The 18,276-nt window shown below is 35.3% G+C and overlaps 1 protein-coding gene across 1 annotated transcript; it reads right to left on the reverse strand.

The window, feature by feature from the left end:
- Positions 1-581: 581 nt before the first annotated feature.
- Positions 582-5,720, reverse strand: LOC107843363 (60S ribosomal protein L4). The gene is made up of 2 exons (XM_016687613.2): positions 4,500-5,720; positions 582-922 (listed from the first exon to the last, which is right to left on the reverse strand). The coding sequence occupies exons 1-2, from the start codon at positions 5,718-5,720 to the stop codon at positions 809-811; spliced, it is 1,335 nt and encodes a 444-aa protein (XP_016543099.2). The 3' UTR covers positions 582-808.
- Positions 5,721-18,276: the final 12,556 nt, after the last annotated feature.

Below are 18,276 nucleotides of genomic sequence, written 5' to 3' on the forward strand. Positions count from 1 at the left end.
TTAATTGTATTAAATCTTAATTTTCCTTTTTCATTAATTACTTTTTTTGTATATTCAACAAAAAAAAAACCTTTTTTATATATTTTTTTCAAAAGAAATTTGCTATATAACTTGAAAACTTAAAAGTTTTGCTATAACTTGAAAACTTAAAAGTTTTTCTATAACTTGCAATAACTAATCTAATAAGTTTATATAATTAATTTTCCCTTTATAAAATGACCTCCATAAGAGGTGGTCTCGATTTTTTAATCTTATTTAATAACTTTTACCAATAAGATAGACATTCATAACATTTCAAGACAATGAACATGCACAATTGATCAAAAGTTCAACCTTATAGGCAAACGTTAAAACTTAGATAGGTTGTCCGACAAGGCAAGGCAGTTGGGAGATAAAAATTCAAGACCAGACATTCTAGAGACACTAGGTGTGATTTCCTCGTGAATCAATTCCCATCTAGTATGACCTTAAATACCATAAAATCAAAAGAACCCAGACAAGCACGCTAAACCAAACACCTAGATGAGAAGTTCTTTTAGATATAGAAAAGATTTACTCAAGCATGTACTGTTGGAGAGCCATTCGTCGTAAGAGTTATCCCATATTAAAAATAATCTTTCAACTAAAAGAGAACTTGACAACAAAATATGGCCAGGAAAAGAATTCACAAGTAACTTTGGTAACTTGAGGATATAGTTTCCCTCCCACTTAATCTCAGCTTGAACCATCAAAACTGAAAAGAAGATCAGACTGAACCAACAATCAAACAAAATAGTTTCTACCATTATCTAAAAACAAAATTTGTCATTCACTGTGTAACGCCAAGCCACTTTGTGAAGTTCTCAAACTCCGTGTAATCAGAATCTGAAATCATCGTCTTGAACCAAGATGTGCCTGCTGCCCTGATATCTGATGCCTCCTCCTGTCAAATAAGATACAGAAAATTGAGTAACCTAATGCACAACTTAAGCTCAAGTTTTGAAGCAACATGAAAAACTAAAGTGCTAAGGTTAAGTTTGAATTAGAAAACTGTTCGATTTTCGGGACTTGGCTATGGGTTAAGGTGAGATTGATATCAAACCAATACTCTAGTTGCTACTACTAGTAATCATATTAATTTTGTGGAGAAAAGTTCAAAGAGGTGGAAAAGTATGAGCCATTCTCAACTTCACTAAATTATAATTTCGCAGTATATTTTTATATCAACACAATTCATTTTGCGTCTTTCAACAAAAACAATATTCATTCAAGAATATGTGCAGTACATGCCCAGTCAGTTTTACTCAAACACAAAAACCTCAAAGATTGTTGGACATTATTAACTTTTTCCCAAGAAGACATGTAAAACGCAACAGTCCCACAAAAACAATCCCAAACACTGACAGTTGTTATATGTAAAGAATAAAAGCCAAGAAATTCTTTAAAAAATAAAAACAATTCTCCAACACAAAACAAACTCAATGCAAATGGCTAAATAAGCAAGAGACTGTTTGGATAGCTCTTATGAAACAAATGTCAGAAGTTACTTTTAGGCAAAAAAAAGTATAACGGGGTGGTGTTTGGATTGGCTTAAATTGACCAGTGTTTAAACACTTTTTAAATTTTTTGTGTGTATGATAACTCAAAAAGTGCTTGTGTGCTTGTCTACCAAACACTCAAAAAATTTAAAAAGAGCTTAAAAATTGGTCAAACCAGCTTTGTAGCTTATAGGCTAAAAGCCATAATCTTGACCTAAAAGTTTGTGTTTAAAAGCACCGATTGTCTTTCCCAAAAATAAAGATTAAAAAAAAAGCTTAAAGCTAAAAGCATTTAAAATAAGTCAATTCAAACACAAAACATTTAAAAGATTGAATTGACTTATTTTAAATGTTTTTGACTTTTAAGCTCTTTTTGTATTTTTCGTAGTGTTTGGGAAAAAAAAAAGGTGTTTTTAAGCACCCTCCACGCCCATTTACTCCCTTCAAGTTCAACCCATATTACTTGTCCACTTTCCCTTTTCAAGCCTCTTTAAAAATCATAAATAAGAAGTAATTAACAATGGAAAACTTTTCGAACTTTACAATATTTACGCAAGTGATCAATATTGTTCACTTTCAAACATTTAATTTTAAGGACAAAATGGAAAAAATTAATAAACTCTATCTTGATTTTAAAAGATTGACAAGTATTTTGAAACAAATATTTTTCATAATGGGGACAAATAATATGGGAAGGTGGAGTAACATTTTACACTCAACATCCACTAACATCATACTTGCTTCATCCAATATTAGTTATCAAGATTATCAAAATACTTGTCCCAAAATACTTTTTTTAACAGAATAAGGCTATAATCAATTTTTCCCCATTTAGCTTTTAATATTAATTATTCTCAAAAGTAAACAATATTAATCATACAGCATAAAAAATTATAAAATTGAAGAGTTTAACAAGTGACTATCGGTTGAAGTTATGATTGTTCAATTATCAGTAAAATTAATTTAGTTTTGTGTGTGATGACAATTAATACGAGAGGGAGAGTAAGGAAGATTATAGGGATTACCACTAACATAAATAGTTCAGGTGTTAGACTAATTCGGGAATTAACATCCCGACATTTCAATTTATTTGTCTTAGTTACTATTATACCTCTACTTCAATTTGTTTGCCTTAGTAGCTACTCCCTCATTTCAATATAAATGAATTTCTAACAGTTTTATTTTTAATGGTCCAAAATGAATATATTTTTCAAAAGCCAAAACTGCAATTCTATTTAATGTTTTATTAACTATTTTACATTTTCTAAGAGTACAGTACTCCCTCAATTCCCAAATAAATAATTTCTCAATTTTTTGGATAATTAAAGATATTAATCAAAGGATAATTTGTCAATATTACCCTTTTATAAATAGTGCAATTCATATCTTATAAATACATCCTCTTTAATACTAGACTCCTAGAAATTGTAAAATAGTTGAAAACCTCATTAAAGGGAGGTATAATTTTAGAAAAAAATAATTAATACATCTTTGGACTTTAAAAAAATTCATCCATATTGAACGATAAAATAGATGCTAAAAATTCATTTATCTTGGAGTGGAGGAAGTATTTTTACAAGACATAATTGCACTCATTACAAAAGGATAATATTGACAAATTACTCTTAGATTAATGTCTTTAATTAATTTACTTTTAAGCAGTGTATCACACCCACCAAAAAACAATTATTTTGGAATGGGGGGAGTTAATTTGGACAGTCTGCATATTTTCTTTTATCATAGTTTTTCAAATACTTCCTTACTCCCTACATCTCAAATTATTTATCCTTTTCACTTTACATGCCTCTTAAGAAACATTAATTAGGAGGAAATTGACTACTTTAAACTTAAGTTGCATCAAAAGCTATGAGCTCTCCACATTAAACGTTTACTCAATTTATCTGTAATCTCCATTTAATGGAGTATGCAATTCCCAAAGTCTTATCACTTTTAGTACATTTATATAGTTTCTAAATATGCAAATCTTATTCTCATTCTCAAATTATCCGCTTTTTCTAAAAATAGGTATCTCAAATTAATTGTTATTTTAGAAATTCAAGATAAAATTAATTAATTTTCCCCATTTTTACCCTTAATATAGTTTACTTGAAGACTACAAAGCACTTGATTATGAGTGCTATTATTCTTGAGGTTGTCAAATTAGTTTACTCCTATGTATCATATTTAGATTTTCTACTCATTTCTATTGATATGTTGGCAAAGTGACTTTTTGGCAGTTGTTGCATACTCAATAATGAAATATTGACTAAATATTTCCTGAAGAGAGATAGATTAGATATAAATAAGGTTAAAATAGTCAAATATTGTATTTATTAAGGGGTGTGCAAAGTGACAAGGCACGGATAATTTGAGACGAAACAACCATTTCAGAAAAATGAAGATTGTATGTCAGAATTCATTTGACCCCATACCCCAATCAAGCCAAACAAACTGAAAGAAAGGGAGTATCACAAAATTCCATCTCTAATAAAAACTGAAACTCACTCCCTACCATCTATACATTGTTTTGCAACTGAACCACCAAGACCTTATTAGCTTCCCTAAAAGGCTCAAACATGCATTTAACTATATGAGAAAGGCAATGCAGAACACTAAACTAAAACTATCAGAACACCATTAAAGAATAGGAAAATACAACTGAGACCATGTATCACAAGTAGAAACGGAAACCCCACAAAAACACAAATTGAATGCCATGAGTATGGTAGATTCAGCAAATTATTAGTGTGTTTGTGTCTGTTGTTTTATTGCACTTGGGACTGTCATTTTTATAGTAGAGTGCCTAAGGGAAACAGCCTTTCTACCTTCCAAGGTATAGTTGTTGTATATGTTGTTGAAGCAATAGAAGTAGCATTAATGTGTAGTTTTATACTTCATCGTTTAGCTTACTACTGTAGTTCACAAAAATCTTGGATTATGTAGCAAAGTCCACAGCTTTACAAAAAAATTAACAGGATATACCTTAGTGAGTTGATGTCTCTTCTTGTCGAGCTTCTCGTTCTTAGCCTTGACACGTTGAGCCTCAGCCAAAAGCGACATTCTCCTAGCAGTCTTTGCATAGGGGTTGAGTTTCAGCAATACATTCAAGTTCTTAAGTGGATTCTTCTTCAAAGTTGCCCTCTTCACATCCTTCTTGATTGGCCTCACAACAGACTGCACCTCGTCCGAGTTGATGATCCTAGCAAGATCAGCATTCACCATCTTTGCGCGTGGCAACACATATCCCTTCTTCTTCTCAGATGGCTTATCAAAAGACCCGTAAATCCCATCCAATTTCTCGTAAGCTGATTTCGTCCAGATAATAAACCGCCCAACGTGACCTCCAGGCGCGAGCTTCAACAGGTTCAAACGATCAACATGACAAATACCCACTCCAGGAATGTTCCTAAACGCTTTAACCAACTTAGCCCCTTCATTACCATACACAATCAATGGACCTTTCCTCGAAATGTACCTTCTATTACGCATTTTCCCCTTACCTGTACGAATAGCGTGACTATCCTTGGCCTTTACAGCATCAGGATAAGCACCAACCTGCTTCAACGCCTTGATAGCATTACTAGTCTTCTCAATCCCCTCAACAGAATCAGAAACCACCAAAGGCAGCTCGGGGACCCCCTCAATTCGATGTCCACGAGCGAGAACCAGCGAAGGAACAGCTGAAGCAGCGATAGCTGAAGCAACAGCAAAACGCTTCTGATTAACAGGGATCTTTCTATGCCAACGCCGCCAGATTTTTGTGGGCGCAAACATACGACCACCACGACACATATTACCAAAAGCACCTTGTCCAGCACGGTGGGTCCCACCACCAGGTACACGTGGGATACGAGAAACAGCACGACCAGTACCCCATGACTCCGCCGAGGTTTGATGACCCGCCTTTTTCGATACGGCGTAAGGTTGTCGAGAGTTTTTGGAGATGTTGGAGTGGACGTAGGTTACTACGTCGGGTCGGATCGGAGCTTTCATGACGGCGGGGAGGGGGACGGCGGCGGAACCGCCGTCAGTGGCCATGTCATTTTCGAAAGCTTGAACGGTGGTGGTGGGGATAGCGGCGGCTGTAGCCATTGTTGGGGGGGGGGGGGGGGGGGGGGGGGGGGGGGGGGCTGCTACGGTTTTTGAGGGAAGAAAAAGAGAGTGACGCCTTGTAGGAGATAGGTTGATGGTGAATGTACACATATAAGCAAGCATAAAGGGTGTAGAAGGGTTAGAAATTGGGCTGGACTTTGAAACCAAACAAAAACTATACAATCTTGGGCTTAGGCCTTAAAACCCATGATGCTTTTCGGGGCAAAGACATAAATTGACCTGCGTATGTCAGGGAGGCTGGAGATCGTCATAGTGTGGTCCATTTAAATTTTTGTTGTTATTTGGGTGGACAAACAGACGAAATAGCGGGAACGAGGCATTCGAGTGAAATTATTGATATCGAATGGCTCAAAAAGTTGAAAAGATAATTTTTAGTTTTCCTTTCACATAACTTCAGTTTGTAGTCTTTTTTTGGACTAATTTCAATATACGTATTGAAATTTTATCATTATTGTGTATGTATAGAAAGTATATGATATGTCTAGAAATTGTATATTATTTGTATAAAACTGTATTCCTACATTGTGTGTGTATAAGATGTATTATTGTTGTATAATGAGTTTATAATCAGTGTATAGTGATTAATTATACACATGGTACACAATAATGATACAATTTGAGTTATAACATACATTTTATCAAACATATAATAATAATAATACTAATACTAATACTAATACTAATACTAATAATAATAATACAATATATAATAATACAATCTCTCTCTCTATATATATATATTAAAAGTGTGAAGACCATTAGAAAAGTGATTTGAATTTTTTACCCTTCATTAAAAGAATCTTCTTTAGATAAAATTGTCTTTTTACTATTTTTTTAATTTATTATTTAATTATTTTTTATTATATTAACTAGGCTTCCTAAAATATGTGGGACTCCTAAAATATATGGTAGGAGAATTAATTGATATTTTTCTTTCTACTAGACTTCCTAAAATATATATTTTGATTTTAGTTTTAGTTGTATTATTTTGATATCTCTATTATCGTATTATTTTGTTATTGTTTATAGGTGGTAGATGAGTGTCGGACGACGATGAGAAAATTTTTGTGTGTAAAGATTAGATTTAATTGTATTATTTTGATGTCTCTATCATTGTATTATTTTGTTGCAATTTACAGATGGTAGATGAACTACTAGAGTTGGCACGGTGGTTTAGCGCCATGTCCCTTAAGCAAGAGGTCGAAGGTTCGATCCCCGCCTCTGGTGAATGGAGCAAACTCTGTGGCCAGTTCCCTACTGTTTAGTACGCTGACAGAGGAACGGGGGATTAGTCTCACGGCTGCCGGCTGTGGGGATACATTGGGAAACAAAAAAAAAAACAAAAAAAAACATATGGTATATGAATGACGATTGACTTTTAAAAATATTTTAGGTAAATGTTAAGTTTAATAAATAAATTCATCTTTACATACTCAAAAAATATTAAATTTAATTATTATATTCATCTTTATTATTTAAATAAATATCCTATTTAGTGTAATGTTTAAAATCATTAAAGTGAGGTACACGCGCAAGTTGCCTACACCTAAACTAATTTTATCAACTACTCTTGGAATATCAAATAGCTAATCTATCGATACATGTTCATCAATTAATTTATACGTCATATTGTTTTTTTTTTTTAAAATAAAAAAAGAACAAGAACAAGAACAAGAAGAGCATAAATCATTTTTCATATCAATGACCGAATAATTGATATTGACCCAGATAAGTGGACATAAACACAAAAAATCAAAAGAAAATAAAGCATACTATATGCAACCAATTGGCACAGTGTTGTGTAGAAAATGCAAGTTTGTATATTTCTTCAATAATTATTTCTTGACGAACTATATTTAGAAGCATTTTTTGAAGGTTTAGATTCGTTGTACTTTGCCTTAGCTATTCACTCCTATATTTATGAAAAATTTTGTAAATAAATATCTCATGCGTCCTTTAGAATTGTTCATCACATTTCCTTGAAAAGGCTCAAATTTAGCATGGAAAAATAATGACTTATTTGCCCCATTTATATTTTTCAATGAAAAATAATGAATATATGTAACATATAAAAAGGTGATCAAAGAAAAAAAAATGGTGAGGAAGGGGAACATATAAAAAGGTGCTAAAATTGAGTTCTTTTCCATTGTTTTTTAGGGTGGCTACACCATGTTTTTTCACCATTTTTTAAATTTAAAAAGTAGCTTAAACTAATGTTATATGAAGATGCCACTTGGGTTAAGAAGGGGTTTTTTTCTCTCATTTCACATGTGATACCATGCGATACAAACCAAATTACAATACCTTTTTATATTGTAGAAGCAATTCAATCGAAAAAATGGTGTTTGCATTGTAAGGATAGGGTACTTCTCCCAAACGTAAAACACGAACTTTTAACTTTCATTACAGTTTCAAAATTGCTATACCCTTGATAAAGTCATTGTGAGTAGTCATAATTTTTCATAAGTCGTATGTGTTTCTGAAATTTTGATACCATTAGAAAGATTCGAAGATGGTTGTCGACAATATATTGAAAATCTTATGTAAAATATTTCTATCACGGACATTTGTAATGAATTTCCATAGCTTGAGGCGTGTCAAATATATTATCCTTAAGAATATTTCACCCAATTTATGTGTATTCCCTAAAAGTCATCAAGTTCTTCTAGTATAAAATTTAGGCGAACAAAAACTAATAAAGATTAAATAATATAAAATCCATCAAAAGAAAATGAGAAGAAAACTCTATTTTGAAAATTTTTTGAAGGTGAAAGAACTTACTTTCTAAAATTTTCAAAATATCATAACCCACTTAGATCGAAAATATGACCCATGTTCCCACTACCATTACTGCTTAAACCCCACTGGAACAATCGAAACCATCAGATGATATCATTGCCAAATGACGATAGATCCAACAGAAAAGACATCTTACTGTGAAATAGTGAGAGGCAAACTCTCTCTTAGCACCAACTACTTTGCAATTGAGAAAAACGAGAAAAACTCGAAATCCCCAAATTTGAATGAAGAGACCATTTAACTCTCAATTGAGGAAAAACAGAGGCTTTACACCCCCCGTTGAATCTCAATTATTATCAAATTTGTGGGGAAGAAACTTAAGCACCAATACTTTAAACACTAAGTTAACAACTTTATGGAAACTTAAAGAGAACTTCACCCTCGTAGATATGGGATTAGACTTTTATATGATGAAATTCCAAGATGAAAGCTCACAAAAGAAGGCAATTCAAGAAGACCCATGATTTGTCGTCGGATCCTTCCTATCGGTGCGAATTTGGGAGCCTAATTTTGTTCCCAGGAAATCCCAAATAGAATCCATGTCTATTTAGCGTAGATTACCCCAACTACCAACTGAGTTCCATAACAAATCGATATTGGAAAAAGTGGGGAAAAAGATAGGCAAATTGTTGAAAATTGATGCTTGCACTTCTGCTACTCTAAGGAGAAAATATGCTCAAATTTGTGTCCAAGTACCAGTTAAAATCCCTTTAAGGACATCGGTGATCATAGGACACCATAAACAACCATTTTTTATGAGAGAGAGGGGTTTTGTATAAGGGTTGTGGTCTTCTGGGTCATACAACAGTGGTCTTCTGGGTCATACAACAATATCTTTTCCTCTTACCAAGAGGCAAACAAAACCACCAGAGCAACTAATAAGTTCGGAGCCAAAAAAAGATGGATGAATGAAAAATAGTTTCATTCGCGAGGAAAAAAAAGTAGAAACCTAAAGCATCAAACAGCACCGTAAGGAATCACTAATCCATAGCAGAGCATTATGCTGACTCAGATAAGTTCCTCGATACTCGTAACTTTCGTTACTTTGCTCCGACAATATCTCAACCAAGCTCCAGCGGCAAAGAAGGGGACAATCCAACAAACCTTTACCCCTAATGGGTTGGGTCGAAAAAAGACTTAGAATGTTGGGCCTCAACACACCAGGGCCAAAAATAATAAGAAAAGAACCATGGAGGAAATTTCCATGACCAAAAAAACACCCCCCGCCCTCGCCCCTTAAGCCCACCTGATGGACTCAAACCTTCTTAGTTCATTTGTGTAACGACCCAAAATCACCTCCCGGGATGTCACACAATGCTTAGGGCTACAAGTAGCCCCAAGCTAACCCTTTGAGTCTATCACTTCTCATAATAACTCATTCAAGAGGAAATATACAAAACACTGGCACTGTCATATCAAATGAAAGAAAATACGAAGGTAATACTCGGTCTAAACAACCACAATACTGGAAATCTCAACACAACCACAGTCTGATAACTAGTCTGACAAAGCCTCTATTACTCCATGAACTCGAGAGACGTTGGGACAGGTCCTCAACTGACTCAAACTGAACTGAAAGTAATAACATAAACACTCGAATACTGAAATGTCTGAAGATAGGTCCTCGAACCATGAGGACTCACCACTGTAGAAATGTAGACGAAGGTACTCGGGAATCACTGACGAGGCTGGGACTGAGCACCTGAACCTACATTATAAGATAATGTAGCATAGATATATATGTGGATCAGCACTTGGGAATGTACTGAGTATATGGGGGTGTATGCATTTACATAAAACTATATCAATACTCTTTAATCAAATCATGCATGCAAATAGGAATGACTCACATGACTTGAATAAGTCTAAAATGTAAAGCTCATAAATCATGTAGAAAAAAGCGGTAACACAAATCTCGTGAGTCCATTATACTTTGGTTTTAAAATCTATGCTCTCCTCTTATTCTCATTACTCATAGGATGAAGAAAGATTTAAACAAAACTTTCAACTCATGCATATGTCTCATGGAGAGTAAAACTTCTTTATTGCTCAAGAACTTATAACTCTTTTGAACTCAAACACTTGAAACTCGGAATCATATGACTTTGGTTTAAAAACTGATGATCAACTCTTATTAGTAGAGAAAACTACTTCCTTCTTTGGAAAATACTCAAAAGCAATTCGTTCACTTTAGAAAATATCTCATCTCAAAGCTTTAGGAAAAATATTCTATCTCAATGGAAAATACTTTAGTTTAGAGAGGTTCTCTTAACCGACATAAACCATGCGAGCTACATGGAGTCCAACGTCTTGTCCTCCTAAGGAAGAAACCGCACGTTGGGGAGAGGCGTCATACACTTGCCAAGGAGTATAACCTCAACTCAGTGATCACTTATCTCGGCCTCGAACCCAATCATCTCGGCCTTAGGCCCAAAATCTCAAACCTACGGTGACGAAATCGTGGTAACTTACCCAACTCAAAGCTAAATACTACTCTCTTTAGTTTATCTCGCTCATCTCATTGAAATTCACTTTCAAAATAATCTCATGGTTCATAAGAACCCAATAATCAAATTCGTAATCTCATGTGGTAGAGTGGATTTCAAAACTCTATGACTATTAGGTCAAAACATTTCTTATTAATCTCAAAATACTCAAATCATGGGTGCTTATAGCACAATGGTTCATAAAATTGTAAGTCTCAAGTAGGGCTTAATGACCCATAATTCAATCTCAAGTTAAAACTCATCATAATGCATAATAGATAGCATATAGATTCATAATTCATGTAGAAATCTGGAAGTTACGGCAATTTGTCTTAGAATATCAACATACTCATATACTTCAATTTCTAGAACATTAAAACTCTTAAATTCTCAAGGAATCACAACATAGGGTATAAACCCAGCTTCGATTTCTTAAGAAAATATGCAAAATCATGTTATTGGACTTTCAATTCATGGGAAAACATCAAGATATTGCAATCAACAACAATGGGTGAAAAAACTAATTCAATATCATGTAAAATCTCATAGATTGCAGAAAATTATAGTTTAAATAAGTCTGTGGGCACAAGGGTGAAAGGATTACCCTTGTTCAAAACTCCACATACCTTAGATTATGAAATTAGATGAACAAGCTTGCTTCAAACTCTTCTTCTTACTCTTGAGAGAGGGTTCTTGCAACCCTCGAACTTGGGGAACTTAAATCTCAACTCAATTTGTAGAATCTATGGTGAGTTCTTTGATTTCTTGGAGAAAGGTTTTAGATTTGATCTTGAGAGAGAAACCCTAGCTTTCTTGGGTTTTGGATGATGAATAAAGTCATTTGCTTTGTTTGGAATAGATCTGGTTGATAAAAGAGTGGAAAAAACCAAAAAGTACCTTTTGAAAATGACTTAAAATACTGAACAGGGGTTGCAATGGTCAAAGCGACGGTCCGTCGCTAGCTTGACAGTCCGTCGGATCATCCATCACATGTCGGTCAGAAAAAAACACACTGCCTCGATGTGACGGTCTCAGCGACGGTCCGTCAACCTATCCATCGCACCTGGGCGGTTCTGACAACTCTCAGTAAAACGGCCATAACTTCCCACCCCGATGTCGGATTTGGACGAAATTGGTATTATTGGAAACCTAATTCAATTCCTTACACCATAGGAAGTCATTTCAGGAAAATTCAACAATATTAAAACGCTAATCACTTGGGAAGTCTCTTTTCAATATTTTAGGGTCGGAATTACACTTCACTTGACACGCTTAAGGCTCAAACTATAAGGGAGCTTTGCGGGGTCTTACAATATCTCTCCCTTGGAAATATTCGTCCTCGAATGTCGCTAGTTAGACTAGGAACACGGGAAAACAAAGTACACATAGCTGAAGCAAGTTGCTAAACGGGCTCAAAATCTCTCTAAACTCTTGAATACCTCGAAAATTGCAAAAACTCATGCAAGAACAGATATATAGATGAACTTTAGATTAGAAGGGTTGAATTAAGGAAGAATAATACCTTCGGATCGATCTAAAATCGCAAAAAATAGGTACGGGTACCTAACTCGCATATCAACTTCTGTCTCCCAAGTAGCACTCTCAACTGATTGGTTTAGCCATAATATTTTGACCAAGGGAACCTCTTTGTTCCTCAGTCTACGGATCTAAAAATCTAGGATCTCAACAAGAATCTCATCAAAGGAATACTGTTCTGAATATCAACACTCTTTAAAGGGTCTACTACAATGGAATCACCAATATGCTTTCTAAGCATGGAGACATGAAACACAGGATGAACGGCTGACAACTCCGCAGGCAACTCAACCTCATAGGCTACTTTCCCAACATGGCTCAAAACTCTATACGGGCCAACATAATGGGAACTCAGCTTTCCCTTCTTACCAAACCTGTTCACCCCTTTCATGGGTGAAATCTTTAAGTATACCAAATCGCCTACTTCAAACTTAAGATCTCTTCTCCTCACATCGGCATAAGACTTTTGATGACTATGGGATATCTTTAATCTCTCCCTAATCAACTTAACTTTCTCCATAGCTTCAAATACTACATCAGGACCAATCACGACAACTTCACCCACTTCAAACCAACCTATGGATAATCTACATCTCCTACCATACAAGGCCTCAAATAGTGTCATCCTGATGCTAGCATGGTAATGATTGTTATAGGCAAACTCTATCAATGGAAAATGCTCATCCCAACTACCTTTGAAATCAAGAGCACACACCCTCAACATATCCTCTAGAGTTTGAATATGTTTCTCAGCCTGACCATCTGTTTGTGGATGAAAAATAGGACTCAAAAGAACTTGGGTACCAAGACCTTGTTAAAATGCCCTCCAAAATTAAGAATTAAATTGAGTACCCCATATCCGAAATGATAGATGAGGGAACTCCGTGCATCCTGACTAACTCCTGGATATATAATCTAGCATAATCCTCTGCTATATAAGATGTATGCACGGGCAAGAAGTGCGCGGACTTAGTCAGTTTATCTACAACAACCCAAATAGAATCATGATGACGATGCGAAAGAGGTAACCCGGTCATGAAGTCTATATTCACCACCTCCCACTTCCAAGTAGGTATACTAAAATCTTGCATCACTCCACCGAGTCTTTGGTGCTCTACCTTAACCTGTTGGTACACTGCACACTTTGCTATAAACTCAGCTATATCCTTCTTCATACCATTTCACCAATAGATTTCCCACAAGTCGTGGTACATCTTGGTAGTATCGAGATGAATAAAATACCGCGCACCATGCGCTTCAGCCATAATCCTCTTCCTTAGATCATCAACATACGGAACGCACAATCTACCCTACAATCTCAACACGCTATCTCCCCTTTGAGAGAAAATCTCTACCTTTTGGTCCTTAACTGCCTCCTTCAGTCTGACCAAACTAGGATCTCTATCTTTCTTCTCCTTTACTTCCAAAACTTAAGAGGATTCGGAACTACTTTGCACCAAAGTACTTACCTCAGCTGAATCAAGCAACCTAACACCTAATATAGCCAGACAATGCACATCACGAGCTAAAATTTTCTTACCTTCCTCTACATGAGCAACACTACCCATAGACAATCTGCTAAGATTGGCCTTGCTTGGGTGATACAACACACTCATATCACACTATTTTAACAACTCTAACCACCTCATCTGCCTAAGATTCAACTCCCTTTGAGTAAACACATACTTCGGGATCTTATGATCAGTAAACACATCAACATGAACACCATAAAGATAGTGTCTCTAGATTTTCAAAGCAAAGACTACAACAGCTAACACAAGATCATAGGTTGGGTAATTCTTCTCATGCAACTTTAACTGTTTAGGCTAATTTTTTACAGCTTCTGTCTTTTATGGATGAACTCTTATACCTTCGGCTAAAATAATATGACCCAGAAAGGATACAGACCTTAGCCAAAATTCACACTTACTGAATTTGGCGAACAACTGGTGACCTCTAAGAGTTTGCAAGACAATTCTAAGGTGATCTGCATGGTCATTCTTAGTACGGGAGTACACAAGGATATCATCTATGAACACTATGACAAACATATCAAGATATTGATTGAACACTCAATTAATGAGGTCCATAAAAGCTGTTAGGGCATTGATTAGCCCGAAAGACATGACTAGAAACAAAAAGTGACCATTGCGGGTTCGAAAGGCTGTCTTTGGAATATCACATTCCCTCACTTTAAGTTGATAATAGTCGGATCTAAGGTCTATCTTGGAGAAATAACTTGCACCTTGCAACTAATCAAACAGGTTATCAATCCTCGAAAGAGGATACTTATTTTTGACAGTGACCTTGTTAAGCTGACGATAGTCAATGCACATATGCAAAGAACCATCTTTCTTCCGCACGAATAGAATAGGTACGCCCCAAGAAGAAATACTGGGCCTTATGAAACCTTTGTCTAAAAGATATTTGAGTTGCTCTTTCAACTCTTTAAGCTTAGCAGGTGCCATACGATTGGTGGAATAGAAATGGGATGAGTATCGGGAAGAAGGTCAATCCCGAATTCTATCTCTCTATCGGGAAGTACCCTTGGGAGATCTTTCGAAAAAACATCTAGAAACTCATTAACAATATCGACTGACTGAATAGTCAAAGCCTCAAACTTAGTGTCTTTGACTCTAACTAGGTGATAGATGCAACCCTTGGATATTAGCTTTTTGTCTATGAGATAGGAGATAAAATGACTCTTAGGAGATATCAAACTCCCGAACCACTTAAAAATTAGCTCATCAGGGAACTGAAACTCAACCACAAGGGTACAACAGTATATAGATGCATAACAAGAATGAAGCCAATCCATACCCATAATAAGGTCAAAATCCACTATGTCTAACTCTATCAAATCAGCAAGTATGACTCTATGAAAAACAGTAACAGGACAATTTCTATACACTTGTTTAACAAAAACTGACTCCCCTACTGGTGTGGAGACTAGGAAAGGCTCAGAAATCTTTTCGGGACTCATTTTGAAATTCACAGCCACAAGTGGGGTCACATAGGAGAGACTTGAACCGGGGTCCAACAACACATAAATATCAAAACAAAAGATGTGAAGCATACCAGTAGCAACATCGAGAGAATCCTCCTGCTCCTGATGGGATGGTAAGGCATAAAATCTATTTTGGTGCTGACCGCTAGCAGTGCTAGATAAAGCGCCCTGAACAGGGGTAAGATGAGGGACAAGAGCTGGTGTACTAATAGTCTGTGCCTAAGGTCGGGCATCTCTGGTCCCCTGCCTAGCATGCGGATAATTTCTAAGTCTGTGGCCCTGCTTTCCACAAACAAAACAACCCCTCAAATCTACGGAACACTCACCGGGATGATCCCTACCACACTAAGCACACGGAGGATAACGGGGCCTGTTACCACTACTATTCTGCAACCTAGACATAAAAGACCTGCTCCCTTGCTCCTGCCTGTCTCTAGGCACGGGAGCACTAGCTGATGAAGGTGATGAAATAGACGGACGTCTCTAAAACTGAGGGCGGTTTCCTCTATGGAACCTAGGCTGACTATACTCATATTGCTCAGATCTAGCCCTCTTGTTACCCCTACTCTCTCTCTCTCTCTAATCTTATCTGTCTCTATCTACTGTGCATGCGCTATAAACCTAGACAGATCTATATCCTTATGTAGCATTGCAGTCTTACACTCTTTCAACACCAAATCGGAAACACCTGTCATGAACTTACTCATACTACCTTGGGTGTCAAAAATCAAATCAGGATCATACTTGGCAACTGGTTGAACTTTAAACAGTACTCCTTAACAGTCATGGAGCCCTGCCTTAAATTCATAAACTCCTCAATCTTTGCTTCCCTTATCTCAATCGAAAAGAACTTATCCAAGTATGCATCTTGGAATACCTACCAAGTCATAGGAGCAACATCCTCACTTCAACCCTTCCTCCACGATACAACCCAGTCATAAGCTATGTCCTTCAACCTGTAAGACACCAACTCAACACTTTCTTCCTCAGAAATATGCATCACTTGCGTGATCTTTCTCACCTCCTCAAGGTATAACTGTGGGTCCTCACCTGCCTTGGATCGATAAAACTCTGGCGAATTCATCTGCATAAAATCACAGATCCTAGAAGCAACTACATTACCTCCCTGCTAATTTACAACTGCGGCCTGGTTATTGGTCCGAACATGCGGTGACTTCTTAGGCTAACGGCTGAAAGGCCATCCAAAACTCAGCCTGAGATACAGTCTCATTCAAAGGATCATCAGGTGGGGGCTGCTCATCATCATTTTCGTAGGTATTCGCTCTTCGGAGAAGCATTTTTTGAAATATGAGAGCATGAATTATTAGATGAGAGGGACAACTGTAAGCACGATAGAATCTGAAAGAAAGAAACAAATTTTTCCTAAAACATCTTGTAGCCTCTTGCTCATAGATATGGCGCGCTATACACCGATGATCAAGACTCTACTCACACTACAACAAATTTGATTATTTGAGACGAATTATTTTATCACTTATAAGTCATATTTTGTCGCAAAAGATTTAGCGTGACGAAAAAAATTTCGTCAATCAATGGTCTAAAAAAGCGGGTCGCTACAAGTTGACAAAGACGATTTAGTGCTTCGTCGCTAAAGAAATTAAATTAGCTATAAAAAAATAAACCGTCCCCAGATGTGTTACATTTATGACGAATATGTTTGTCATGAAAATATAATTTTTTTGTAGTTGAAGATATGCTTTTGTCACTAAAAAGTTATCAATACCGACAAAATTTCATTGTCCCTAATTATTTAGTTCAATTAGCGACGACTTTAATTGTCTCTAGAGTTATATATATTTCGTGGTTGAACAAATATATTTTCGTCACTATTGACAACTTTTTGTATACAACAAAAAATTTCGTCCTTAAATGTATGAATTAGTGACAAATTTATTATTTATTATAATAAAGATTAATAATTTTGTAGTTAAATCTATCATTTTGTCACTAAAAATAGTATTTTTTATCGACGGTGTAAAATCGTCACTAAATTATTATGATTACTGATAATTATGATTGTCATAAAATACAAAATTAATTTGTATCAAATAAAAAGAAAGATATTGAGACAAATGCATTTGTCACTAAATATAGTCAAAGTTATGACGAACTGATTTATTTCGTGACAAAAATAATTGTCTTGAAGAGTCTAATTTAATCGTTGCTAAAAATTATCTTTGATAATAAAATCTTTTGTCACCAATTACAAGAAAACAATTAATTATTTCATATTGATATTATTTTTTAATTAGAATTGCATAAATTAAAAATAAAATTATAAAACATGTTAGATTAATAAAATTCACCCACAATCATCCAATTAAAAAAAACTAAAATTGTACTAAGGTAATATCTCCTCACATAGCAAAGAAAAGTAAGACTAATCCTACACAAACGAAATTTAATTGAAATATAATACTAAATATTACTCCTATTCTAAACTAAGGTAGATATGTAGAGGTTTCTTTCAAAGTACCATAAACTAAGATAGATATGTAGAGGTTTCTTCCAAAGTATCAATAACGTGTTGAGCTTGCAATTGGTCTTCATTCAACTCTCAGTTTTACACCTGTGGAAAAGAGAAGAAAATTAAGATTGATGATGATGCTTTCAGATTTGATAGTCAAAATGACTACATGATATTACTGCTCCAAGCCACAACTAGAATCCATTAAACATGTAATTATGAAAAGCTAGGCTACCCAAAAACTAGATAAATACTATCCAGTAAACAAAAACTATTGTCACAATTAAATACAATAATATGATCGTTGCTAATTTTTTGAATTATTAGTTA

This window comes from Capsicum annuum, chromosome 10 (genome assembly GCF_002878395.1).
Source record: "Capsicum annuum cultivar UCD-10X-F1 chromosome 10, UCD10Xv1.1, whole genome shotgun sequence".
NCBI lineage: Eukaryota > Viridiplantae > Streptophyta > Magnoliopsida > Solanales > Solanaceae > Capsicum > Capsicum annuum.